At 43.7% G+C, this 26,309-nt stretch overlaps 2 protein-coding genes across 3 annotated transcripts in view; both read right to left on the reverse strand.

Annotated features, from left to right (window-relative positions):
- LOC120032673 (sodium/potassium/calcium exchanger 3-like) overlaps nt 1-10,277 on the reverse strand; it is a 70,737-nt gene extending 60,460 nt beyond the window's left edge. Inside the window, exons 1-3 of the mRNA XM_038978870.1 lie at nt 10,079-10,277; nt 4,115-4,249; nt 4,022-4,055 (exon numbers count right to left, since the gene is read on the reverse strand). Of these exons, the coding sequence (XP_038834798.1) occupies nt 4,022-4,055; nt 4,115-4,249; nt 10,079-10,277 (368 nt within the window). The remainder of the gene's footprint in view (nt 1-4,021; nt 4,056-4,114; nt 4,250-10,078) is intronic.
- Nucleotides 10,278-12,683: 2,406 nt separating this feature from the next.
- On the reverse strand, nt 12,684-24,931 carry dtd1 (D-aminoacyl-tRNA deacylase 1). Of its 2 annotated transcripts, none has more exons than XM_038978845.1 (6): nt 24,817-24,931; nt 23,259-23,349; nt 22,715-22,950; nt 18,376-18,470; nt 15,554-15,721; nt 12,684-13,090 (listed from the first exon to the last, which is right to left on the reverse strand). In XM_038978845.1, the coding sequence occupies exons 1-5, from the start codon at nt 24,857-24,859 to the stop codon at nt 15,563-15,565; spliced, it is 624 nt and encodes a 207-aa protein (XP_038834773.1). In that variant the 5' UTR covers nt 24,860-24,931; the 3' UTR covers nt 12,684-13,090; nt 15,554-15,562. The 2 variants fall into 2 exon arrangements, with proteins under 2 accessions (XP_038834773.1, XP_038834772.1); XM_038978844.1 differs by having other exon boundaries at nt 15,522-15,721.
- Nucleotides 24,932-26,309: the final 1,378 nt, after the last annotated feature.

The following is a 26,309-nucleotide window of genomic DNA, read 5'->3' on the forward strand; positions in this document are numbered from 1 at the left end:
TCCCTCCTTCTCCATCCCCTCTTCCCCTCCCTCCTTCTCCATCCCCTCTTCCCCTCCCTCCTTCTCCCAAGATTCAGTTCAACCCACCATTACAACAGAGTTGAATGTCAGATTTCCTCCATCCATATGGGACTATAAATAGACACTGGGCTAGATGATGCAGGATAGGCCGGTCTGGAAGATGATGATGATGGTGATGAAAGTCCATAAATGCATAAGCAGCTGACCAATAAGAACACAGTAGCAGCTGTGGTTCATATGGGGAAGGATGTGGGATTTTGAAGACGAAAAACATATAAGAGACCTGCTTCAAATTCACTCAGTTTTAGCCTAAGATTTTAGTCACTTTATTAACTCTGTAGGGATATGCACTTCTAAACCTGTCAAGTACACTGCTAAGAATAATGGTGCTTAGCAGTTATATATACAGAACCAGTCAAAAGTTTGGACACACATACCCATTCAGGGGTTTTTCTACGTTGTAGAATAATAGTGAAGACATCAAAACTATGAAATAACACATATGAAATCATGTAGTAACCAAAAAAAGTGTTAAACTATATTTTAGATTCTTCAAAGTAGCCACCTTTTGCCTTCATGACAGCTTTGTACACTCTTGGCATGCTCAACTAGCTTCATGAGGAATGCTTTTCCAACAGTCTTGAAGGAGTTCCCACTAGAGGTCGACCGATTAATCGGAATGGCCAATTAATTAGGGCCAGTACCGGTACCCCATATTGCACTTTTACTTTCTTCTCCAACACTTTGTTTTTTCATTATTTAAACCAAATTGAACATGTTTCATTATTTATTTGAGGCTAAATTGATTTTATTGATGTATTATATTAAGTTAAAATAAGTGTTCATTCAGTATTGTTGTAATTGTCATTATTACAAATATATATCGGCCAATTAATCGGTATCGGCGTTGAAAAATCATAATCGGTCGACCTCTAGTTCCCACATATGCTGAGCACTTGTTGGCTGCTTTTCCTTCACTCTGCGGTCCAACTCATCCCAAACCATCTCAATTGGGTTGAGGTCGGGTGATTGTGCAGGCCAGGTCATCTGATGCAGCACTCAATCACACTCCTTCTTGTTCAAATAGCCCTTACACAGCCTGGAGGTGTTTTGGGTCATTGTCCCGTTGAAAAACAAATGATAGTCCCACTAAGCGTAAACCAGATGGGATGGTGTATTGCTGCAGAATGCTGTGATAGCCATGCTGGTTAAGTGTGCCTTGAATTCTAAATAAATCACAGACAGTGTCACCAGCAAAGCACCCCCACACCAACACACCTCCTCCTCCATGCTTCATGGTGGGAACCACACATGTAGACATCATCCGTTCACCTACTCCGCATCTCACAAAGACACAATGGTTTGAACCAACAATCTCAAATTTGCACTCATCAGACCAAAGGACAGATTTCCACCTGTCTAATGTCCATTGCTCATGTTTCTTGGCCCAAGTAAGTCTCTTCTTCTTATTGGTGTCCTTTCTTTGCAGCAATTTGACCATGAAGGCCTGATGCACGCAGTCTCCTCTGGACAGTTGATGTTGAGATGTGTCTGTTACTTGAACTCTGTGAAGCATTTATTTGGGTTGCAATCTGAGGCTGGTAATTCTAATGAACTTATCCTCTGCAGCAGAGGTAACTCTGGGTCTTCCTTTCCTGTGGCGGTCCTCTTGAGAGCCAGGTTCATCATAGCGCTTGATGGTTTTTGCGACTGCACTTGAAGAATCTTTCAAAATTCTTCAAATTTTCCAGATTGACTGACCTTCATGTCTTAAAGTAATGATGAGCTGTCGTTTCTCTTTGCTTATTTGAGCTGTTCTTGACATAATATGGACCTCTACCTTGTCACAACACAACTAATTGGCTTAAACGCATTTAAAAGGAAAGAAATTTGAAATGCATTCCAGGTGACTACCTCATGAAGCTGGTTGAGAGGAGTGGTTCTGCAGGTGGTGACCACAGACCACTTCTCAGTTCCTATGCTTCCTTGCTTATGTTTTGGTCACTTTTGAATGCTGGCGGTGCTTTCACTCTAGTGGTAGCATGAGACGGAGTCTACAACCCACACAAGTGGCTCAGGTAGTGCAGCTCATCCAGGATGGCACATCAATGCGAGCTGTGGCAAGAAGGTTTGCTGTGTCTGTCAGCGTAGTGTCCAGAGCATGGAGGCGCTACCAGGAGACAGGCCAGTACATCAGGAGATGTGGAGGAGGCCGTAGGAGGGCAACAACCCAGCAGCAGGACCGCTACCTCCGCCTTTGTGCAAGGAGGAGCACTGCCAGAGCCCTGCAAAATGACCTCCAGCAGGCCACAAATGTGCATGTGTCTGCTCAAACGGTCAGAAACAGACTCCATGAGGGTGGTATGAGGGCCCGACGTCCACAGGTGGGGGTTGTGCTTACAGCCCAACACCGTGCAGGACGTTTGGCATTTGCCAGAGAACACCAAGATTGGCAAATTCGCCACTGGCGCCCTGTGCTCTTCACAGATGAAAGCAGGTTCACACTGAGCACATGAGCACATGTGACAGACGTGACAGAGTCTGGAGACGCCGTGGAGAACGTTCTGCTGCCTGCAACATCCTCCAGCATGACCGGTTTGGCGGTGGGTCAGTCATGGTGTGGGGTGGCATTTCTTTGTGGGGCCGCACAGCCCTCCATGTGCTCGCCAGAGGTAGCCTGACTGCCATTAGGTACCGAGATGAGATCCTCAGACCCCTTGTGAGACCATATGCTGGTGCGGTTGGCCCTGGGTTCCTCCTAATGCAAGACAATGCTAGACCTCATGTGGCTGGAGTGTGTCAGCAGTTCCTGCAAGAGGAAGGCATTGATACTATGGACTGGCCCGCCCGTTCCCCAGACCTGAATCCAATTGAGCACATCTGGGACATCATGTCTCGCTCCATCCTCCAACGCCACGTTGCACCACAGACTGTCCAGGAGTTGGCGGATGCTTTAGTCCAGGTCTGGGAGGAGATCCCTCAGGAGACCATCCGCCACCTCATCAGGAGCATGCCCAGGCGTTGTAGGTCATAGGTCATACAGGCACGTGGAGGCCACACACACTACTGAGCCTCATTTTGACTTGTTTTAAGGACATTACATCAAAGTTGGATCAGCCTGTAGTGTGGTTTTCCACTTTAATTTTGAGTGTGACTCCAAATCCAGACCTCCATGGGTTGATAAATTTGATTTCCATTGATAATTTTTGTGTGATTTTGTTGTCAGCACATTCAACTATGTAAAGAAAAAAGTATTTAATAAGAATATTTCATTCATTCAGATCTAGGATGTGTTATTTTAGTGTTCCCTTTATTTTTTTGAGCAGTGTATATATAGTTGTTCTATTTGAGGGATTTAACCCTTTTTGGTTCTATACAGCACCATTTCATCTAACACTGTGTAGCCTAGTGGTTAGAGCATTGGACTAGTAACCGAAATGTTGCAAGATTGAATCCCTGAGCTGACAAGGTGAAAATCTGTCGTTCTGCCCCTGAACAAGGCAGTTAACCCACTATTCCTAGGCTGTCATTGAAAATAAGAATTTGTTCTTAACTGACTTGCCTAGTTAAATAAAGGTAAAATAAAAACATGTAACTCAAGCATTCTTACACACCATTCATCCATCGACGCGTGCCGGCTTGAACAGTCAAGCCCAAGTCGCTCGTTGATGATCAGATAAGAGGTCGCCATGGAAACTGGGGCCATTCACTTTTCAGAAAAGCTACAGGGGTCCCAGAATGTGACCGAGAATAAGTGTGAAAAGTGCTGAAACACCCAGAAAGAACACTACCGTGTGTATGTGTGTATGTGTGTGTGTGTGTGTGTGTGTGTGTGTGTGTGTGTGTGTGTGTGTGTGTGTGTGTGTGTGTGTGTGTGTGTGTGTGTGAGAGAGAGTGATGTACTGTAGGCTCATGGGAGCCTATCTGACCCAAGTCTGTTTTACCCCAGATTGGGAAGACAAGGAGAGATGGGAATAACGGAGGGAGGGAGGGAGAATACGGGGTGCTCTCTTTCTTCCTTCTTTCTCTCTTACCTGGAGCGGGGGCAAGAGAGGATGGAATATGAGAGGTTTCATTTCTTTCATTTTGTTACCTGGCTCGGTGCAGTTTTTCTTTTCCTCGTCCTCTTCCATGCTGCTATTACTGTCCAATGTGTCCACCTCCTGCAGTAGCTTCCTGCCTCCCCATCGCTCATCATCATACGTGGTGGAGCTGGATGTGTCATAACCTACGAGACACAGGTAGAGGAGGCTTGAAAAGAGCTAACCAGGGCATGTTCATTAGGGCACATTGATCAAAATTCTTTGCAACACGAAATGAAAATGAGCATTTGTTATTGGACCAGTTCAGTATTACCTCCCGGTTTCTCTCTGTTTTATTCTGTTTTGTCCCTACTTAACATGACCATGATCTACTTTGAAATCAACAAAAAGTCTGAGGAGGATTATTTTGTCAGTGTCGAAGTTATATTCGTCAAGTTATTATGCACTGAGAAATGAAACGAAGGGAAAGGACTGGGGGCAGAATACATTGTATTGAATCACACAAAATGTCACTTGAATCATGAGTGCACTCTGAATAAAGAACACATCTAGAGGCAAAAACAGGGTACAGGATTCATTCATGTTCTTCTTTGGACAACCCGAAACCCACTCTAACCTTTTCAGCTGGCTGACCACACGTCTGACAGACACAAAAGAGAAATGCTTCGAATCAAAATCAGAAGCAGAGGTATTCAATTGTCCTACAGTCAGACCTAGAGGCATGGCTGAACTTTCCACCTGGCATCATCACCTTTGATTCTGTACTCACGAGGCAGGCAGCGGGGCAAAGGGCATTGCGCGCCAACATTCCATGTGTATTTACCTCCTCTCACAGACACACACAGGCCATCCATACACACACATACATACACGCACACACACAGAAATAACAAGCCTATCGCACCGGTGATTAATGTGTCACTGCCTGCAAGGCATGAGGGTTTCTCCACTAAGCTCAGAGAACATAACACGCACGCACGCACGCACTTCATGAAGTGGATCATAAATAATCAACAGAATTAATATATATTCGGCACGTTGTTTAATAGTTTCGCAGACAGGCACACAATGGGAAGAGGAGAAATGCATTAGCTGGAGTGTCGTTGTTGGTTTGAACACACACACACACAGTAAGTAGTGTGTGTCCCTGTTGCATTGCGTTGTTCCGTTACCAGGATGCGCACACTGACATAGCAGTGATGCACAAATCATGAGTATGAAATATGAATATTCATATACAAGCACCAAGCCTCCTGTCCCTGTTCTGTAATGGATTCAATGGGATATAAGTGACAGCTCACGAAAAGCAAACGTCGACCTCGAATAGCAAGCTGTGTGTTTTAAAGTTAAAGTGCTTTGTATAGAGTAGTAGAGGAAGAGAGTAGGAGTGGACAGCCTTTTGTCTCTCTCTGTAACCTGGAGAAGTGTTTTTAGTATACCCCTGGGTACTCTGCCCTGATTTCAGCTTAGCTGCAGTATAAAACACCTGAGCTTTACAACGGTTGTACAGGCAATGCTTCTCTGACAAACCTACTCATTCAAGGGATTTTCTTTACTTTGACTATTTTCTACATTGTAGAATAATAGTGAAGACATCAAAACTATGAAATAACACATATGGAATCATGTAGTAACCAAAAAAGTGTTAAACGTATTTTTTTTATATATTTGAGATTCTTCAAAGTAGCCACCTTTTGCCCTGATGACAGCTTTGCACACTCTTGGCATTCTCAACCAGCTTCATGAGGAATGCTTTTCCAACAGTTTTGAAGGAGTTCCCACATATGCACTTGTTGGCTGCTTTTCCTTCACTCTGCTCATCCCAAGCCATCTCAATGGGGTTGAGGTCAGGTAATTGTGGAGGCCAGGTCATTTGATGCAGTACTCCATCACTCTCACTGGTCAAATAGCCCTTACACAGCCTAGGGGTGTTTTGGTCATTGTCCTGTTGAAAAACAAATGATTGTTCCACTAAGCGGAAACCAGATGGGAAGGCGTATCACTGCAGAATGCTGTGGTAGCCATGCTGGTTAAGTGTACCTTGAATTCTAAATAAAATCACAGACAGTGTCAGCAGCAAAGTACCATCACACCTCCTCCTCCATGCTTCACGGTGGGAACCACACATGCGGAGATCATCCGTTCACCTACTCCGCGTCTTACAAACACACGGCGGTTGGAACCAAAAATCTCAAATTTGGAGTCATCATACCAAAGGACAGATTTCCACCGGTCTAATGACCATTGCTCGGGTTTCTTGGCCCAAGCAAGTCTCTTCTTATTATTGGTGTCCTTAAGTAGTGGTTTCTTTGCAGCAATTCGACCATGAAGGCCTGATTCACACAGTCTCCTCTGAACAGTTGATGTTGAGATGTGTCTGTTACTTGATTTTTTTGGGCTGCAATTTCTGAGGCTGGTAAATCTAATGAACTTATCCTCTGCAGCAGAGGTAACTCTGGGTCTTCCTTTCCTGTGGCGATCCTCATGAGAGACAGTTTCATCATAGCGCTTGATGGCTTTTGAGACTGCACTTGAAGAAACGTTCAAAGTTTTGACTGACCTTCATGTCTTAAAGTAATGATGGACTGTAATTTATCTTTGCTTATTTGAGCTGTTCTTGCCAGAATATGGACTTGGTATTTAACCAAATAGGGCTATCTTCTGTATACCACCCCTAAATTGTCACAACACAACTGATTGGCTCAAACGCATTAAGGAAAGAATTTCCACAAATTAACTTTTAACAAGGCACACCTATTCATTGAAATGCAATCCAGGTGACTACCTCATGAAGCTGGTATGAGAAAATGCCAAGAGTATGCAAAACACTTTTTTGGTTACTACATGATTCCATATGTCTTATTTAATAGTTATTACATTTTTACATTTTAGTCATTTAGCAGACGCTCTTATCCAGAGCGACTTACAGTAGAGTGCATACATTTTATTACATACATTTTTTATTACATTTTTTTACATACTGAGACAAGGATATCCCTACCGGCCAAACCCTCCCTAACCCGGACGACGCTATGCCAATTGTGCGTCGCCCCACGGACCTCCCGGTTGCGGCCGGCTGCGACAGAGCCTGGGCGCGAACCCAGAGACTCTGGTGGCGCAGCTAGCACTGCGATGCAGTGCCCTAGACCACTGCGCCACCCGGGAGTGCCCAGTTATGATGTCTTCACTAGTATTCTACAACGTAGAAAATAGCAAAAAGAAAGGAAAACCCTAGAATGAGTAGGTGTGTCCAAACCTTTGACTGGTACTGTAAATAAATACAGTTAAAGTCAGAAGTTTACATACACCTTGGCCAAATACATTTAAACTCAGTTTTTGGGAGCAATTTCCAAATGCCTGAAGGTACCACGTTCATCTGTACAAACAATAGTACGCAAGTATAAACACCATGGGACCACGCAGCCGTCATACCGCTCAGGAAGGAGACGCGTTCTGTCTCCTAAAGATGAATGTACTTTGGTGCGAAAAGTGAAAATCAAGCCCAGAACAACAGCAAAGGACCTTGTGAAGATGCTGGAGGAAACAGGTACAAAAGTATCTAAATCCACAGTAAAATGAGTCCTATATCGACATAACCTGAAAGGCCGCTCAGCAAGGAAGAAGCCACTGCTCCAAAACCGCCATAAAAAAGCCAGACTACGGTTTGCAACTGCACATGGGGACAAAGATTGTAATTTTTGGAGAAATGTCCTCTGGTCTGATGAAACAAAAATAGAACTGTTTGGCCATAATGGCCATCTTTATGTTTAGAGGAAAAACGGGGAGGCTTGCAAGCTGAAGAACACCATCCCAACCATGAAGCACGGGGGTGGCAGCATCATCTTGTGGGGGTGCTTTGCTGCAGGAGGGACTGGTGCACTTCACAAAATAGATGGCATCACGAGGAAGGGAAATTATGTGGATATATTGAAGCAACATCTCAAGACATCAGTCAGGAAGTTAAAGTTTGGTCGCAAATGGGTATCCAAATGGACAATGACCCCAAGCATACTTCCAAAGTTGTGGCAAAATGGCTTTAAGGACAACAAAATCAAGCTAATGGAGTGGCCATCACAAAGCCCTGACCTCAATCCCATTGAAAATTTGTGGGCAGAACTGACTCAGTTACACCAGCTCTGTCAGGAGGAATGGGCCAAAATTCACCAAACTTATTGTGGGAAGCTTGTGGGAGGCCACCCGAAACATTTGACCCAAGATAAACAATTTAAAGGCAATGCTACCAAATACTAATTGAGTGTATGTAAACTTCTGACCCACTGGGAATGCGATGAAAGAAATAAAAGCTGAAGTAAACCATTCTCTCTACTATTATTCTGACATTTCACATTCTTAAAATAAAGTGGTGATCCTAACTGACCTAAGACAGGGAATTGTTACTAGGATTAAATGTCAGGAATTGTGAAAAACTGAGTTTAAATGTATTTGGCTAAGGTGTATGTAAACTTCCGACTTCAACTGTAGGCTACTGTAGCCTACTGACGACGTTACATAGGTTACTGTAGTCTACTGACAACGTTACATAGGTTACTGTAGCCTACTGACGGCGTTACATAGGTTACTGTGGCCTACTGACGACGTTACATAGGTTACTGTAGTCTACTGACGACGTTACATAGGTTACTGTGGCCTACTGACGACGTTGCATAGGTTACTGTGGCCTACTGACGACGTTGCATAGGTTACTGTAGTCTACTGACAACGTTACATAGGTTACTGTAGCTTACTGACGGCGTTACATAGGTTACTGTAGCCTACTGACGACGTTACATAGGTTACTGTAGCCTACTGACGACGTTACATAGGTTACTGTGGCCTACTGACGACGTTGCATAGGTTACTGTGGCCTACTGACGACGTTGCATAGGTTACTGTAGTCTACTGACAACGTTACATAGGTTACTGTAGCCTACTGACGACGTTACATAGGTTACTGTAGCCTACTGACGACGTTACATAGGTTACTGTAGCTTACTGACGACGTTACATAGGTTACTGTGGCCTACTGACAACATTACATAGGTTACTGTAGTCTACTGACAACGTTACATAGGTTACTGTAGCTTACTGACGGCGTTACATAGGTTACTGTGGCCTACTGACAACATTACATAGGTTACTGTAGTCTACTGACAACATTACATAGGTTACTGTAGCCTACTGACGACGTTACATAGGTTACTGTAGCCTACTGACGACGTTACAAGTGTAATTCAGAAATTAGGGAGAGATGGTTAATTAGAGAAGAGTCGATGGACTTTTCAAATCCAGCACAGTGTGTGTGTTTGTCCTTCATTATGATTAAACCATGCTGTTACGGCAAAATACAGTTGGCTAAATTTCCTATACAGATTAAATCGCTTACCCACTCCATAGAAAACTGCTCTATGCACATTGATTGGTGAAGTAATTTATTGTCGAGTTAAATGTAAAAATATATATATTTCAGAGGTTTAAAAAAGAACAGAAAGGAACGCCATAAACTGTAACGTTATTTTGGTTCGAACTGGTTCAGAACTTTATTATGCTGGTCAGAATAGTGGAATGGAACGAAAAAATAATGGTTCTGTTCAGAACGAAACCATTGGGAAATAAATGTGGTTCCAACCCGTGCTCTACATTGCAGAAAAAAAAGTGTTTCAGCTGTTTGAAAAATGAACAATTCTCCAACTTCAGGACAAGGGCCCTAGCCCCCCTCTTGACCACACACACACCAGCCATCCTCACATACTTTGTGCCCCCTCAGATTTTTGGGGTGCATGACACCCCTGACCACACTCCAGTCCAGTTCAGAACTGTGCAAAACGAGAACAACTCAAAAGTAGCCAACAATTAAAACACAATTTGCATGATGTGCAAAATCAATGTAACATTGTATTATTACAAAACAGGGTAACAAAACAATGGACTCTATGGCTACATAACAGCCATTATTGAACTCCCACTTCAGCATTCCATCCCTCAACAGGGGGGTAAGTTGATAGGCCTACCCTCACCTGAATTTTCTGCTAGGTAGGAGAACCCCTTGACGAAGAGAAGCATCCCTCCCATCAAGCATATTTGGATCAAAACCAACTCCTTTCGCTTTTTCCGTCTCGCTTTGATCTTTTTCTGGTTCAGCATCACTTGCGGCGGGCGATTCCGGGGTCGGACGCCGGCTGGAGGCATCCTTTCCGCGGCTTCTTCCTCGTCCATGTAGCCGCCGGAGTGAAATGAGCAGCAAAGCTCTCCGAGGGAATTTTACACGAACGGATACAAAGTGGGGGAACGGTGTGTGTGTGTGTGTGTGTGTGTGTGGAGGGGGGGGGGGGGGGGGGGGGGGTCTTGTAAAGTTTCAAGTCGGTATCGTTGGATAGTCGCGAGTGTTGAGGTGTGGACTGCAAGGTTTGTTTTTCTTTTGAAGTGCCAGGGCTTCTTGCTTCTATGTCATATTACACTTTCATTTCATGCAATAGTAGGACAGGCGGCAGGAGCGCTCCATAGATGCGACTGTGGCGTCTCGTGCGCGCAACGCTGGATTTCTCACTGATGTGTATGGTGATGTTATTGTAGGATGCTGTGTCCGACAAGAGAGAGAGAGCGAGAGAGAGAGAGAAAGACAGATCAAATGTGCAAGCTGTTTGACGTAGAAATTGCCTAGAGACAGTGAGAGAGAGTATAACATACATTCTTTTCGAGGCTCGGTACACTGCCTATCACTACCCTTTTCTTGGAAAGGTTTTTTTGCATGATGTTGGCATTAATACATGATAGCTGAATTACATAAGCTTACATAAAGATATCTTCAAAAGTTGTTTGTGTCCAGGCCACCTTAAAGAATATTTGAGTAGGCTATAAGCTATTATGCGTATGTTACATAATATATCAATGAATGCATTGCTCATGAATTTTACATTAATTTCTATGTCATCAAATAAGATGGACTGTGATTACTTTACAGTGGGAAATATAACTAGCTTGACGTTATTTACTATCATTAGACATGCATGCTTTGAATTAAACAGGCCTAACCCAGTGAAAGGCTTCACAGAATGTAAATGATATGAAATGAGGCAACTTTTCTTCCAATTATATTAGGCTATTCACATACAATTATGAAAAAAATAATAGGTTTCTAGGATATTTATAATTTCAGGATGATATCTTAATTCTGACAAACAGTCACTCTTGATTGGTTGAGTTTGATTGTTTGAGTTTTCTTATAAATAGCACTGGAAAGTTTCCAGCAAGAGTGGAAAAAGTGGTTAGGGCTCTTAGCAACTAGGTTTCATTGTGCCTCCTTTAACCCTTTGAGTCAAGGACTGTGGGGAGGGAGAGAGAGAATCAGAGAATGAAAGAGAAAAAATTATAAAAAGAAGTGGCAAAAGGTGGTGTAATTGAAAAACAAGTTGCATAATAATGCACCAAACAAGATAGTGCTTTATGTCTCAGAAGATTTGTCCTCTTACACTAGTATCTTATACGCTACCTGACCACAGAAGTATGCCATTGTACTGTCATGAGAAAATACATGAAAAACAAAAGCCAGACATCACACACAACCAAACTGTCCGTTGCGACCCAGATGTGGTTTTGTGCATAAAACCACACCTGAAATGGACGATTGCCTATAACCTGTAGAGAGGAATCCTGCACTCAACCCGGGCATGGAGTTATTTAGTATACTAAATAAGATGAATTCCCAAAGTCTCAGAGGTGCACAAAAGAAAAGAAAGAGAGGGAGGAGGAAGGAAGTGGGGGGGGGGGCAACAAATTAAATCCAGTTAAATTGTTTTTCCATAGCCAGTGGGGTTTGGCAAGAGACTGGCTCACACATGAGAGGCAAGATAAAGCCTCCGAAAGAAACAGACAACCCCAAACGCTGTAGCAGTCTCAGATGTAGCAGAATGCCTGGAATTTAACCCACTTTCCCATGTCCAACTGAACTGACACCGCGCCCAGACACGGCTCCAAAGGCCTGGAAGTTGATACACACATGGAAGTGCACACTTGTAGTACTGTACTGAGATCCACAATGAAACACTATCAAAGACGGAACAACTCACACACAAACTGTGGAATACCCCCCCTCAATGAGTCATTGCCAGTAGGGACCCCAATATACATGTGGAACCACACAGTCTCAACTATACACCACTAAAATCAAAATGGCTTTCATCACTTCTGCTGTACTGTCTTGGTTGGTATCTACATCCATAATCCAGCAGTCACTTTCCCTGTTGCGATGAAACATAGGTCGGGGCTGTCTGGAGCGTAGAGCCCCCTAAAACCCACAGTAGATCCAGACATATTTGGGTCATGTCTTGTCTTCTCCTCATATGATATCTCCAGAGCCTGACGTTGTTTCTCAGTTTCCTCCCGTTCTGTTCTCAACCAGAAATAAACATGGAGAGAAATCTCATCCCAGCACAACGTCACGCTGCGAGGGCACAGCAGTTCCTGTAGGCCAGGAATAGATGCTCTGTCAACTAAATACTGGAGTTTTGAAGGTATTTGTGTTCAATGGGAAGGTAGGTGTGTTCCTCCCTCAGACCATCCAAGAACAAGGATAAAGCATGTACGCACTCACACACAGACAACAAACACAGCATAGGTCCACACACCATGTTTCCTTTTATAAAATGACAACATTTACATTGAAATCCACTAAACAGCGGTATAGCATATCATGTTCACAACATTCATAAATATCAAATGTGTTGTCCTTATTAAGACAAGAACTACAAAGGTAAGGTGAGAGAATGCCCTACATCTCCATCTTGTGATGCCACTACCCCTCGCTGTCATAGGTGCCTTTAGATTTTGGGTGGAAGGTCCCATGTCTTTGAGTAGAGGAAGACAGTGGCAGAGAGGGTACAAGGCAGAGACTGCCAATGTTGTAGATAAAGATGGAGAGGAAGAGGCCCACACGTTCTTCCAGGAGAACAGTCCAGAGTCACGTCTCACAGTCTCTGCAGATGAAGTCCATTTTGGCAGACTGGGCTCCTCCCATCATCAATATGGTAAATCTATAAGAAGCAACGCACATCATTATCAATATATTAATTTATAGAACATCAATTAGCAGGTGCCATTATCCAGAGCAACTTGTATAGACTGTTAGTAGTATTAAGGCATAGTAGTATTGGATACAGCAGCATTGGACACAGCAGCATTGGACACAGTAGCATTAGACACAGCAGCATTGGACACAGCAGCATTGGACACAGCAGCATTGGACACAGCAGCATTGGACACAGCAGCATTGGACACAGCAGCATTGGACACAGCAGCTTTGGACACAGCAGCATTGGACACAGCAGCATTGGACACAGCAGCATTGGACACAGCAGCATTGGACACAGCAGCATTGGACACAGCAGCATTGGACACAGCAGCATTGGACACAGCAGTATTGGACACAGCAGTATTGGACACAGCAGTATTGGACACAGCAGTATTGGACAAAGTAGCACTGGACACAGCAGCTTTGGACACAGCAGCATTGGACACAGCAGCATTGGACACAGCAGCATTGGACACAGCAGCATTGGACACAGCAGCATTGGACACAGCAGCATTGGACACAGCAGCATTGGACACAGCAGCATTGGACACAGCAGCATTGGACACAGCAGCATTGGACACAGCAGCATTGGACACAGCAGCATTGGACACAGCAGCATTGGACACAGCAGCATTGGACACAGCAGCATTGGACACAGCAGCATTGGACACAGCAGCATTGGACACAGCAGTATTGGACACAGCAGTATTGGACACAGTAGTATTGGACAAAGTAGCACTGGACACAGCAGCATTGGACACAGCAGCATTGGACACAGCAGCATTGGACACAGCAGCATTGGACACAGCAGCATTGGACACAGCAGCATTGGACACAGCAGCATTGGACACAGCAGCATTGGACACAGCAGCATTGGACACAGCAGCATTGGACACAGCAGTATTGGACACAGCAGTATTGGACACAGTAGCACTGGACACAGCAGTATTGGACACAGCAGTATTGGACACAGTAGCACTGGACACAGTAGCACTGGACACAGTAGCACTGGACACAGTAGTATTGGACACAGTAGCATTAGTAGGAGTGGTGGCCGTGTAAAGAGCAGTAGTTGTAGTATTGAGAGCAGGAGGAGTCTTGCAGTAACAGAACCACAATAACATTTCATTTAAATAGAACATTGCAGGAAGGAAGTGAGGGAAGATAGGACGAAAGACTTGTCACAAAATGACTAATCATTCTGAGACACACACACAGTGGTGCACACTGCTCATGTTTAAGTCATAGTAAGCAAACCTCAGGGAGACAAAGTTCCCCTTTAAAAAAATGAAGCGACGGAACAGAGGAAGCGAGAGAGAGGAGAGAAAAGGAAGAGATGAGGAGGAGCGTGAGCATTTCTCTACCTTCAAGTTCAAGTCTGAGCTCGCTTATCACAGAGCTGCTGCCTTTGCGTTCCCCCCCGAAAGTGAAAAATGAAAACAACTCTCAATCTCCCCCCCCCCCCTCCACTTCCTTCCCCCCCCCCCCTCCCTCCCTCGGCTTTCGCTCTCTGTCAGACAAAGTGGCCTTATGCAACCATCTCGGGGAGGCCTTGCTGATGTCTTGCGGCATATTTACCCAGCCTGCCCCCCTCTCTCCCGTCTCCTTCTCTCGTAAAGTGAGGGGAGTACAGTGTCCTCACCACCGGGGAGTCTGGGATACCGCCGGAGGCTGAGTACGAAGAGCCATGAGGGACATGGAGTGTGTGTGTTGTGTCTCTAAATTACATATATTGTGTGTATAATGTGTGTGCATATGCATGATGTGTGTATGTGCATGGTTATGAAAGAGAGGATACGTCACCCAGTAGTGACGTCGTGTGGTGGTGTGTTCACTCCGATGCCACACCAACTCCCCCACGGGGTCACTGCGTTTTTGACCCCAACACGGTAAGGCGTAGTGGCCACCACGCCACGCCACGCCACGCCACGCCACGCCACGCCACGCCACGCCACGCCACACCACGGCTCGCTCGCGCGGGCTGATGGACTAACTCAGTGACTCCAATTCTGTTTCTAGTAAACAAACAAACGCTAGGGATGAATAAGAGCAGAGCCCTCTAATCCGGAGATCTGAACACTTGTATAAGAAACAGCCTCCTTCTGGATTTCACTACAAATGTCAACAATAACACGGAGCGACCAAGGACCATGTGCAGTACAACATACACCAATGTGGATTGAAGTGGTTCTATTTCATCCATGATTGTGTGCAATAAATACAGAGAGGGAATCCAGAAGCTGGAACAAAGGACCAGTGACGTGAAGCGTTTCGTAGCAGATGCATACAGCACTAGATACCACTACTTTGACCTGACATCAACCCTCCAAAACAGAGGACAACTTTATTGGTTATTTATTTGTACATTTTTAGTATAAGTAATACAGCACTACCAGTAGAGCAGGTTGGGTGACTCCAGGCTCACCGTGCTGCCCTAGTTCTCCCTCTCTGACGACACGTCGCCGTCTGCTCCACTGCTGGCGTTAGGGTCCTGTGCTCTGGGGCGCGGGGCGGCCCTCTCCCTGCCTGACTCCAAGGGTCCTTTCGAGCGCGTCTTCTCTTTCCTCTGCTGTTGTTTCTCCTGTTTAGCGAGCTGGGGGGGGGGGGGGGGGGGGGGTAAAGGGTTAAAAAGAGAAGGACAAAACTTGGATTGATCTAATGCGTTAGTAGGGACCTGAGTTGTTCGTGGTCAAGAAAAACCCAGGGACCTAGCTATGTAGAACTGTACCAAATACTTGGCTACATAAAAACAAGGGAAGAGAAGATGAAAAGGGCAGAACAAGGAAGAGAAATAAACATCAGAGCTTTGTTTCACTGTGCTGCTATTTCCCAGAAGCCATGACCATTTCGATGTAGCATTAACTGTCTTGACAATATAAAGCGGTCACACTCAGAAAGAGCCGAGTCATCTTCCCATTCACTCACCATCTACGGTTTAGCTGCGAGGCTAATCTATTGAACTCCTCTCTGAGGGAACTACTGTAGCAGCTATCTCTGTTCTGCTCAATGAACACTAAACAACCACCCTACACTAGAAGGTGCACAACTATCCCTGAAAAGGTTTGTAAACATACATGCTAAAACTTTCATGAGCGCCACAGGAAATATTTATGACTTAAATGTCATGCTAAAGCCACAACATTCCACAAACGCTTAATTATTTAAAGAGAATAAGACTAAAAAACCACCATGTATCTAGTTATCCCTGTACAAACTCCATCGGGGTTAGCTAGCTAGCAAGCAATGATACCATCTTACCGAGGGTGTTGTGTTGCTTTGAAGACCCCCAATAAAAATGATCACATGACATTTCAGTGATTAAGACCACTGTTTCGTATTCAAAATTACTTTCACAGAACAATAGAAACAGGATAACTTGACTTAATGGTATTGTTTGCTAGGCTCTGTTGTCCCTCCTAGGATCCGATAAAGCTTCTGATTCATGGAAAGGAAGTGTCTGTGTGTGTTTCAGCTGCTCCCCCAGTTGACTGGGGATCCTCTCAGTCTTGGCATACACCCCTCTAACTGCACAACAACATCCCAAACAGACAGGATTAAAATTCGGAAGACTGCCGCTTACATCCATTAGACCGAGCAGTCAGCCAAGTTTTCACACAAAAAGACCACGCACGCACACACAGAAGTGACTGGAATCACATTCAGGAAGTCTTCAACAATTCACAAATAACTAAAACACTACAATTTCAAATTACTCATTGTACCCCCAAACATTGACTCGATACCGGTACCCCCTGTATATAGCCTCGATATTGTTATTTTATTGTGTTACTTTCTATTATTTTTTACTTTAGTTTACTTGGTAAATACTTTCTTAACTCTTCTTGAACTGCACTGTCGGTAAGTAAGCACTTCACGGTAAGGTCTACACTTGTATTCGGCGCATGTGACAAATAAAGTTTGATTTCATTTGAATAAAATACAATGTGAAGCTGACGGTTTAGGAGAAGCAGGGAGGGATGTCCCTACTCCCTCATGGCTGCTGCTATTTGGAGTGGGCCTGACTGCTGTCTGCTAAGTTTGGATCATAGCGCGATGTCTTAAAGTAGATGTGGTGGTGTAACACATTCATCAAGGCTTTTGCTCCTTCAAATCCCTCTGTGTTACACAACAGGACTGGGAGATACTGTGGAATCAGCAGTGTTACCCAAAGGTTATCCATTTGTCATGTTTAAAGATGGAAACATTGCCTAAAATACACTTAAAATGACCTGAAATGACCTTTAACATAGTTTACCATTCAAAAACAGATGCCCAGTAATACATTAAGGGACGGTTTCTTGGATGAGGATTAAGCCTAGTCCTGAAAGCATGTTCAATGGAGAATTTAGAATGAGCATGCTTTATAGTCCAGGACAGAGCTTAATCTAGGGCCAGGAAACTGTCCCTAAGAGAGGACATCCATTATTAATATAACATTGTGGGTGAACTTGTCACTACTTAGACTACACATCAGAACTCATAAATCATTATTCCACATTCAAATATATTTCTTAGCCAGCATGGCCTGAGTCGCCCCTGTGGAGGCCGTCGTCATGGTAACAGAGTGCACAGTGACTCAGGAGTCAACCGATCCCTGTGGGGAGAGCGGGGGCACCCATGCGGTGGCGACCCCCACCTCGCCCTGGCCTGCCAATCATATGTTATGTCGCCCCCACACACACTTCTGACACATGACAACTCAAACCTTTCAGAGTGTGCTTTGGTCAATCAGTGGTCTTTCAGCTAGGCCAGAGGGGTGCTGGGACAGAGCAGGACAGATTCATGGGATAATCAGTACACATCTACAGTATCAGGATTGGTTTTTGTATCAGGGACCAGCAAATCTATGGTTCACCTCCTTGAAGCCAGGGACTAAAATTACAACAGAAAACTGACCAACTAAATGTCTGACAGCTATCTCAGGGACCAGTAAGCCACATCTCAGGGAGCGGTGCCGGTCTATGGACCAGAGGTTGACTAACACTGCACTAAGAAAAGCAATAGTGCAGCTTTGCATGTTGATCATGGTCCGTTCTCCATCTGTTACTACAAGGAGAAGTAAGGCCTGCACCACCACCTGCTGGAGGATAGCAGGATAGACAGTGAGTGTTGAGAGAACGTCTGAACCACTTAGAAGAAATATAGTCTAGCAATACATAGCCTAATAAAGGGAGACTCCGCAATATGACACCATCATACAACATGGGCCAACTCCCTACTTGCAGAAATCAACAGCAACAACTGTACCTGTTTGGGGTCCATGGGAGAAGGAGACACCAGTTCGATGGTGACTGGTCCGTCATTCTGAATCTGAACCTGCATGTAGGCCCCAAACTGCCCGTCTAAAAACACAAGACAAAAGGAAAATGTAAAGGTTAACCTTAATACATCTAAATGAGTCTAAAACAGTTAGAAGAACTAGAATCCTCCTTTGTTTCCCTACCCTTCCTCTATAGGCCAATATAAATGACACCACTCAACGTTTCCATGCAGTAACAACCACTGCAGTTAGCTTATTGTGCATATTAATCTATATCAATGATTTATAAGCGGGTGGCATCTCAGCACAACAGGGACACGAGGGTAGAGAGTGTTAAGATACAATAAGACAGGAAGTTTATACTTAAAATGTTCCCCTTTGGTCCAGGTATGCTTCGATTTATTACATCATCTGCCCATGAAACCGGTGGCTGGGTGGTGTGTTCTAAAAAGCGCTGAATCATCTCGTTTCTCCCACTCAGGGGATTGGGCCTTGGCAGTGAGAAGACTAATTAGAGAGCTTGTGTCCCACGACAAGCAGGGACACAGAGTTCCTCCACTACACCTTCTCCCCGGTGGCTTGAACCAATTCCCCACCAAACACCATCGCCAACTACGACCCGATAAAAGAAAATCACCCCAATGTGGAACCGCCATAACCCTTGCACTGTGACCCATATAATTAAATATAACACTGTATATTTCTATGCTGTGACCAACGACCTTATAGACCCAATTCACCACTAAACATGGCCTGACAAACCCACCCCCTATGTAGATATGTGGAACCAACCATAACCTTTGCACTGTGAACTATGACCTTAAAGACCGATGTATGGAACCTCCGTTTCAACTGGAAAGCAGGTGTTCCAACTGACTCCGAGCGTTTCATGTAAGGAGTCAAGTCTTGAGTGGCCTTAAGGATAAAGGCTACTGCATGTGACCCTGTAGTCTAGGCTGTTTCACTTAGGAATGCATTGGCATAAGGCTAACCCTTGTCGAGCCTTAAGCTAGTGTCTCAATTCCCCAAGCTATGAACAGCAACCCTTCTATTCACTATAGTTCTCCAGGTGTTTGTGATATTGACCTTAGGCTATCAATTAGACTGAACAAAAATAAAATGTAAAGTGTTGGTCCCATGTTTCATGAGCTGAAAGAAAAAATATCCCAGAGATTTTCCATGCGCACAAAAACCTTATTTCTCTCAAATTTTGTTAACAAATTTCTTTGCATTCCTGTTAGTGAGCATTTCTCCTTCGCCAATATAATCCATCCACCTGACAGGTGTGGCATATCAAGAAGCTGATTAAACTGCATGATCATTACACAGGTGCACCTTGTGCTGAGGACAATAAAAGGCCACTTTAAAATTGTCACACAACACAATGCCACAGATGTCTCAAGTTTTGAGGGAGCGTGCAATTGGCATGCACACTGCAGAAATGTCCACCAGAGCTGTTGCCAGATAATTGAATGTTCATTTCTCTAAATCCATAGATTAGGGCCTAATTAATTTATTTTTAATTGACTGATTTCCTTATATGAACTGTAACTCAGTAAAATCTTTGAAATTGTTGCATGTTGCGTTGAGATTTTTGTTCTTCACCTCTTTGCTTGAACAAATGACCTTTTGCAATCCATCATAACCCTGATTGAGCAAAACATTGACCCAACGCTATTAAATATTAAAACCACACACCTAGCAGAATGCCGATCCTTTTACCATCTATTAAATAACCAAGATAATAGTGACTATTAGGTATCAAAATGATCTCTTCATTTAGGCTTTTCCTATCTAGAGTGTCTTATGAGAGTTAATTTCTCTCTGCCCACAAACTGCCTACACAGCAAAGTGTCCTCGACACTTTTGGGTCACTGGATGTGAAATTCTGTACAATAGCAGTCTATTTTAAAAACTCTTTATATGGCTCATCTTGCAGTGTCTCGCTCACCCAGCCCAACTCAGCCCCGTAGATAGATATAGTGATATTGCAATATATACTGAGTATAACAAACATTAGGAACACCCCCTCCCCTTTCCCTCCGAACAGCCTCAATTTGTCGGGGTATGGATTCTATAAGGTGTCGAAAGCGTTCCACAGGGATGCTGGCCCATGTTGACTCCAATGCTTCCCACAGTTGTGTCAAGTTGGCTTGATGTCCATTGGGTGGTGGACCATTTTTGATACTCACAGGAAACAGGTGAGTGTGAAAAACCCAGCAGCGTTGCAGTTCTTGACACAAACCAGTGCGCCTGGCACCTACTACCATACCCCGTTAAAAGACACTTAAATCTTTGTCTTGCCCATTCACCCTCTGAATGGCACACATCCACAAACCATGTCTCAATTGTCTCAAGGCTTAAAAATCCTTCTCTAACTTGTCTCCTTCCCGTCATCTACACTGATTGAAGTGGATTTCACAAGTGACATCGATAACGGATCATATCTTTCACCTGGATTCAGCTGGTCAGTATGTCATGGAAAGAGAAGGTGTTCCTAATGTTTTGTACACTCTGTATAGGCCTAGTGCTTGTGTAGCCTACTGTATTGTACCCTTTTCACACTATCGCGCTGACCCGACCTATAGTGCTGGCTCTGATATTATCGGTTCACATTGTCCTTTCCAGCATGGTTCCAGCAACTAAAGTGGAAGTGTAACCGGGTCAGCACAGCACACATCTCAGATTGGTTCAACTCAATAGTGAGGAAAGGAAATGGGATACCCTTAAATTTGCTCAGTGCCCCGGAGAATTTGAGGGAACATTGCTATGTTCCCTCAAATTCTCCGGGGCACTGAGCAAATTTAAGGTCTGCTGAGCGCAAACTTGAAGGTTGTGAAAATTCTGTGCAACTTCCGGCGCGCGTTTATTGTGAACACTGAGGTTGTACCTGCTTTAAGTTACAGTTGTAAGAGTGGTCAAGTAGGCTACTGTGGCTATTTGATCATAATGTAGGCCTACCCGAGTGACCTACCATCAAAAACAATGGAGAAAAATTTATCCAATAACATTTTAACACGGAAATAGCTGTTCTGTCATTCAGCCTACAGTAGCAGCTAATGTGTGGTGTTCATTGTAGACCTACATTCCATGAGACCTTTGAAAAAAACACATGCAGGGCTTGACATTAACCTGTTCATACACCTCTCATTCAAACAAGGAGGTGACTGCAAAAAAAAATATTATGCAAGAAACCACTTTTCAAAATAAAATACATTATTATTCCCATACCATTATTACAGAGAATCAGTCAAATTAACCTATGCTCTGCTTATTGGCATCTTAACTTATTCAAGCCTGTCTCAAAATACAACACTGCCCCTAAGACCTAAACAAAGCTATTTACCTGACACGTTTTCAAAGATGTCTAGAAATGTACACGTTTTGTGCTCTTGTAGGAAGCAAACACTCCCCCATTGTTGACTAGAAATGAGCTATAACTGGGCTAATAACTCACTAACTAGCAAAGGATATGAACAAAAGTGCAAATATTCACGACCGCTCATACTGTAGCCTAAATACGGTCCAGTTCAAAGTGAAAGACACAGATCCATATATTGCAATGGTTATTTGCATATAGGCCTACTGCAGCTCTGATTAGTTATGGCGCACTGGTCTGTGTAGAGTACCTGCCTGTCAATACTATAGAATCCTACTCCAATGCGCTCTGCCTACAAGAAAATATATTGCAGTTAGTTTTGCATACCAAGTCTTGAATAGTTTGTTTTATGTCGGTATGTTACATTGAAATTGGTTAACATTGCGTTGATTCGATCACAACTCCCACAGTAGAGCGAAATGTTGATAGTGTTAATTAACTAAAGGGGAACACTCAAGAAAGGTGAGTGAAGTTCAAACTCATGCTTCTCTGGCTGGACGGATATTTCTTCTACGCGGCAGTCTGATGGGAGCTGTACGCAGCTTAGAGGGAACACTGACACCTAGTCAGTTGTACAACTCAATGCATTCAACTGAAATGTGTCTTCCGCATTTAACCCAGCCCCTCATAACCAGAGAGGTGCGGGGGGGCTGCCTTAACCGAGAAGCAGTAGTTGTTAACTGCCTTGCTCAAGGGCAGAACGGACGATTTTTACACCTTGCCAGCTCTGGGATTCAAACAAGGAACCTGCCGGTTACTGTACCAACGCTCTAACCGCTAGGCTACCCACCTTTGACCATCTCAGGCTTGTTGAGTAGCTCGTAATATAGTTATAGCAGCTGATATAGGCCTAGTGCGTATTTAGCAGACTGTACGCCTGCAATGTCAGTCAGTGATGTTCACCCATAGTAATATCGTTTCCTATTTAGTCCTGTGTGTTCACCCACCTTTGATCATCTCCGGCTTGTAGGTGCTCCTCAGGTGTTCCAGGATGTTATTATAGAAGGGCTGGGACAGCTCTGCAGGCATGGCAGCATGGAAGTCTGGCTTGTTACCCTTCAGTATGCACTGCAGAGTGAACTGACTGACACACAGGACTTCATAGTCCTTGTCCATGACGCTTTTGCTCCACGCCCGGCCGTTCTCATCGTCAAACAGACGCAGGTTGAGGATCTTACGAACCCTGAGAAGCAGAGAAATGAACGTTGGGGCGTAGAATTGATTGAAATATAGAATTAATGTATTAGAATCTTTGTGTGTTGGGGTCACAAAGGAGATGGCTATAGGAGTGAGCAAGTATTTTGTGCAGATGTTCCAAACGTATTGGGCTAAATACAAACGAATAGCTCTAAGTGAATGCTACAGTTGTTTTACAAATTCCTATTACAGATATGAACCTGACCTGGCCCTTATGCCCTGCCTATGTAGGAGAAGGGCTACAGTACCGTAGTGCAAAGACAATGTTTTGTGACTGAACGAACCCACACTCACATGTAGTCAACATCCTTCTGTGTGTCCTCCATGGATATACCCAGCAACACACACAGTCCTCTGCCTATTGAGCTGATGGGCACCTCTCCCACTGTGACAACACAGGACATAATTATCAAATCAATAAAACAATTGCCCTTTTCATTATTCAGTGTCAGACACATCCTGCTCAAAAAGTGTGGCACACACGGACAGTCTTGCAAGTAGTAGTAGGCTGCTACAGTACAGTATCTGGGATATTCAATGAGGTTAACAGTGTGGTTAATGTTAGGTTTCAAATCACATTTGATGCAGAGAAATTGTAGAAATAGGCGGGGTTTGAGATTTTGTAGCTGTGGTAACTAGTAACAACCACTTTTAGAGTGAACCCACCTAAAGCGATTACCATAACGCCAGCATTTGGAATAGTCGTTGGACATGTCGGTGCACACATCATTACATATTGGGGCAATTCAGCATGGCATATAGCTTCAGCTCTTTAGCCAGGTTCTCAAAAAGTGGGATTGATATTTACAGGTGCTGACCTGTTGCACCCTCTACAACCACTGGGATTATTATTTGACCCTGCTGGTCATCTATGAAAGTTTGAACATCTTGAAGAATGATCTAGACTTAATGGCCATGTACTCTTATAATCTCCATCTGGCACAGCCAGAAGAGGACTGGTCACCCCTCAGAGCCTGGTTCCTCTCTAGGTTCCTCTCTAGGTTCCAGTTTTAGGCTGGGTTTCTGTATAAGCATGTTGTGACATCTGCTGATGTAAAATGGGCAGTGGTGGAAAAAGTACCCGATTGTCATAATAGAGTAAATGTAAATATACTCTAATAGAAAACGATTAAAGTAAAAGTGAAAGTCTCCCAGTAAAATACTACTTGAGTAAAAGTCCAAAAGTGTGTGGTTTTAAATATACTTAAGTATCAAAAGTAAATGGAATTGCTCAAATATACTTAAGTATCAAAAGTGAAAATCAATCATTTCAAATTCCTTATATTAAACACACCACATGGCACAATTTCTTGTTTTATTTTATTTACGGATAGCCATGGGCACACTCCAACACTCAGACATACTTTACAAAATAAACATTTGTGTTTACAGTAGTGAGTCAGAGGCAGTACAGTAGAGATGACCAGGAATGTTCTTTTGATAAGTGTTTAAATTGGGCCATTTTTCTGTCAAAATGTTTTGACTGGTTGAGGGTGTCAGGGAAAATGTATGGAGTAAATTGTACATTATTATCTTTAGGAATGTAGAAGTGAAAGTAAAAGTTGTCAAAAATATAAATAGCAAAGTACAGATACCCCCCCCCCCCCCCCCCCCCCCCAAAACGACTTAAGTAGTACTTTAAAATATTTTCAATTAAATAAGTTACTTTACACCACTGAAAAGGTGTTTCATAAATACATGATTGGATAGCCGTGCGGCTACCAAACTACTGTAGCTAACGTTAGCAATCCTCTGTGCTGCCTGCAACATGCCTACCGGTGAAGAACTGTCATTCTTAGACACTATGAGCGATATAGAAATAAAATAATAATAAGTAGATAGCGTTACTCACCTGACACGCTCGCTGTTGTCACTCTTTGAATAATTGCCTTCATTGTTTTGATTAGCTCGCTCGCTAGAATGAATCAGATTGAAGTGGTGCACATACGTAAACGTCATACTTCCCATGAAACCTTGCTGCGTTGTCAGAGGCATCTAGCGGCAGCAGTTGGGAGTACAGTAGATAACTTTTGCTACCATATTAGACAGCATCAAAGTGCTAAAAATACCTTCTGTACTGATTGCTGGGGTTAAATTGGGGTTTTGCACATCTGTCCCAAAAACCTACGGTACTGTCATTATGAGCATTTTCAAAGGGAAGGGAGCACTGTCACTACCTCGCTCTCCAGGGTGCATGAATTGTGGAGCAAAATGAAGAGAAAATTCAGCAACTCCTGGAGGGCAGTGTAATACCCATTTCCGACAGAAAATCTGGTATATTACCTGTAACAAATTAAATATATATTAGGCAATGTTGACCCCCTTTCAAACAGCGGCTTATTTACTATTTTCTTGCAGACAGTATACTGTACCCCTTTTATACAGTTGAAGTCGGAAGTTTACATAAACTTAGGTTGGAGTCATTAAAACTCGTTTTTCAACCACTCCACACATTTCTTGTTAACAAACTATAGTTTCGGCAAGTCGGTTAGGACATCTACCTTGTGCATGACACAAGTCATTTTTCCAAAAATGATTTACAGACAGATTATTTCACTTATAATTCACTGTATCACAATTCCAGCGGGTCAGAAGTTTACATACACTAAGTGGACTGTGCCTTTAAACAGCTTGGAAAATTCCAGAAAATTATGTCATGGCTTTAGAAGCTTCTGATAGGCTAATTGACATCATTTGAGTCAATTGGAGGTGTATCTGTGGATGTATTTCAATGCCTACTTTCAAACTCAGTACCTCTTTGCTTAACATCATGGGTAAAATCAAAAGAAATCAGCCAAGACCTCAGAAAAAAAATGTAGACCTCCACAAGTCTGGTTCATCCTTGTGAGAAATTTCCAAACGCCTGAAGGTACCACGTTCATCTGTACAAACAATAGTACACAAGTATTAACACCATGGGACCATGTAGCTGTCATACCGCTCAGGAAGGAGACGCGTTCTGTCTCCTAGAGACGAACGTACTTTGGTGCGAAAAGTGCAAATAAATTCCAGAACAACAGCAAAGGACCTTGTGAAGATGCTGGAGGAAACAGGTACAAAAGTATCTATATCCACAGTAAAACGAGTCCTATATCGACATAACCTGAAAGGACGCTCAGCACGGAAGAAGCCACTGCTCCAAAACCGCCATAAAAAAGCCAGGCTACGGTTTGCAACTGCACATGGGGACAAAGATCGTACTTTTTGGAGAAATGTCCTCTGGTCTGATGAAACAAAAATAGAACTTTGGCCATAATGACCATCATTATGTTTGGAGGAAAAAGGGGGAGGCTTGCAAGCCGAAGAACACCATCCCTACCGTGAAGCACGGGGGTGGCAGCAACA

Source organism: Salvelinus namaycush, chromosome 39 (assembly GCF_016432855.1).
Source record: "Salvelinus namaycush isolate Seneca chromosome 39, SaNama_1.0, whole genome shotgun sequence".
Taxonomy (NCBI): Eukaryota; Metazoa; Chordata; class Actinopteri; order Salmoniformes; family Salmonidae; genus Salvelinus; species Salvelinus namaycush.

Excerpts from the sequence above, each read along its gene's own strand:
- dtd1 (XM_038978845.1), bottom strand. The coding sequence starts at position 24,859 with ATGAAGGCAATTATTCAAAGAGTGACAACAGCGAGCGTGTCAG. Across the intron at positions 22,951-23,258 it reads CAGAAGGATGTTGACTACAT|GGTTCGTAAGATCCTCAACC; the intron begins GTGAGTGTGGGT and ends TCTGCTTCTCAG. Across the intron at positions 15,722-18,375 it reads CTCCCATGGACCCCAAACAG|CTCGCTAAACAGGAGAAACA; the intron begins GTACAGTTGTTG and ends CCCCCCCCCCAG.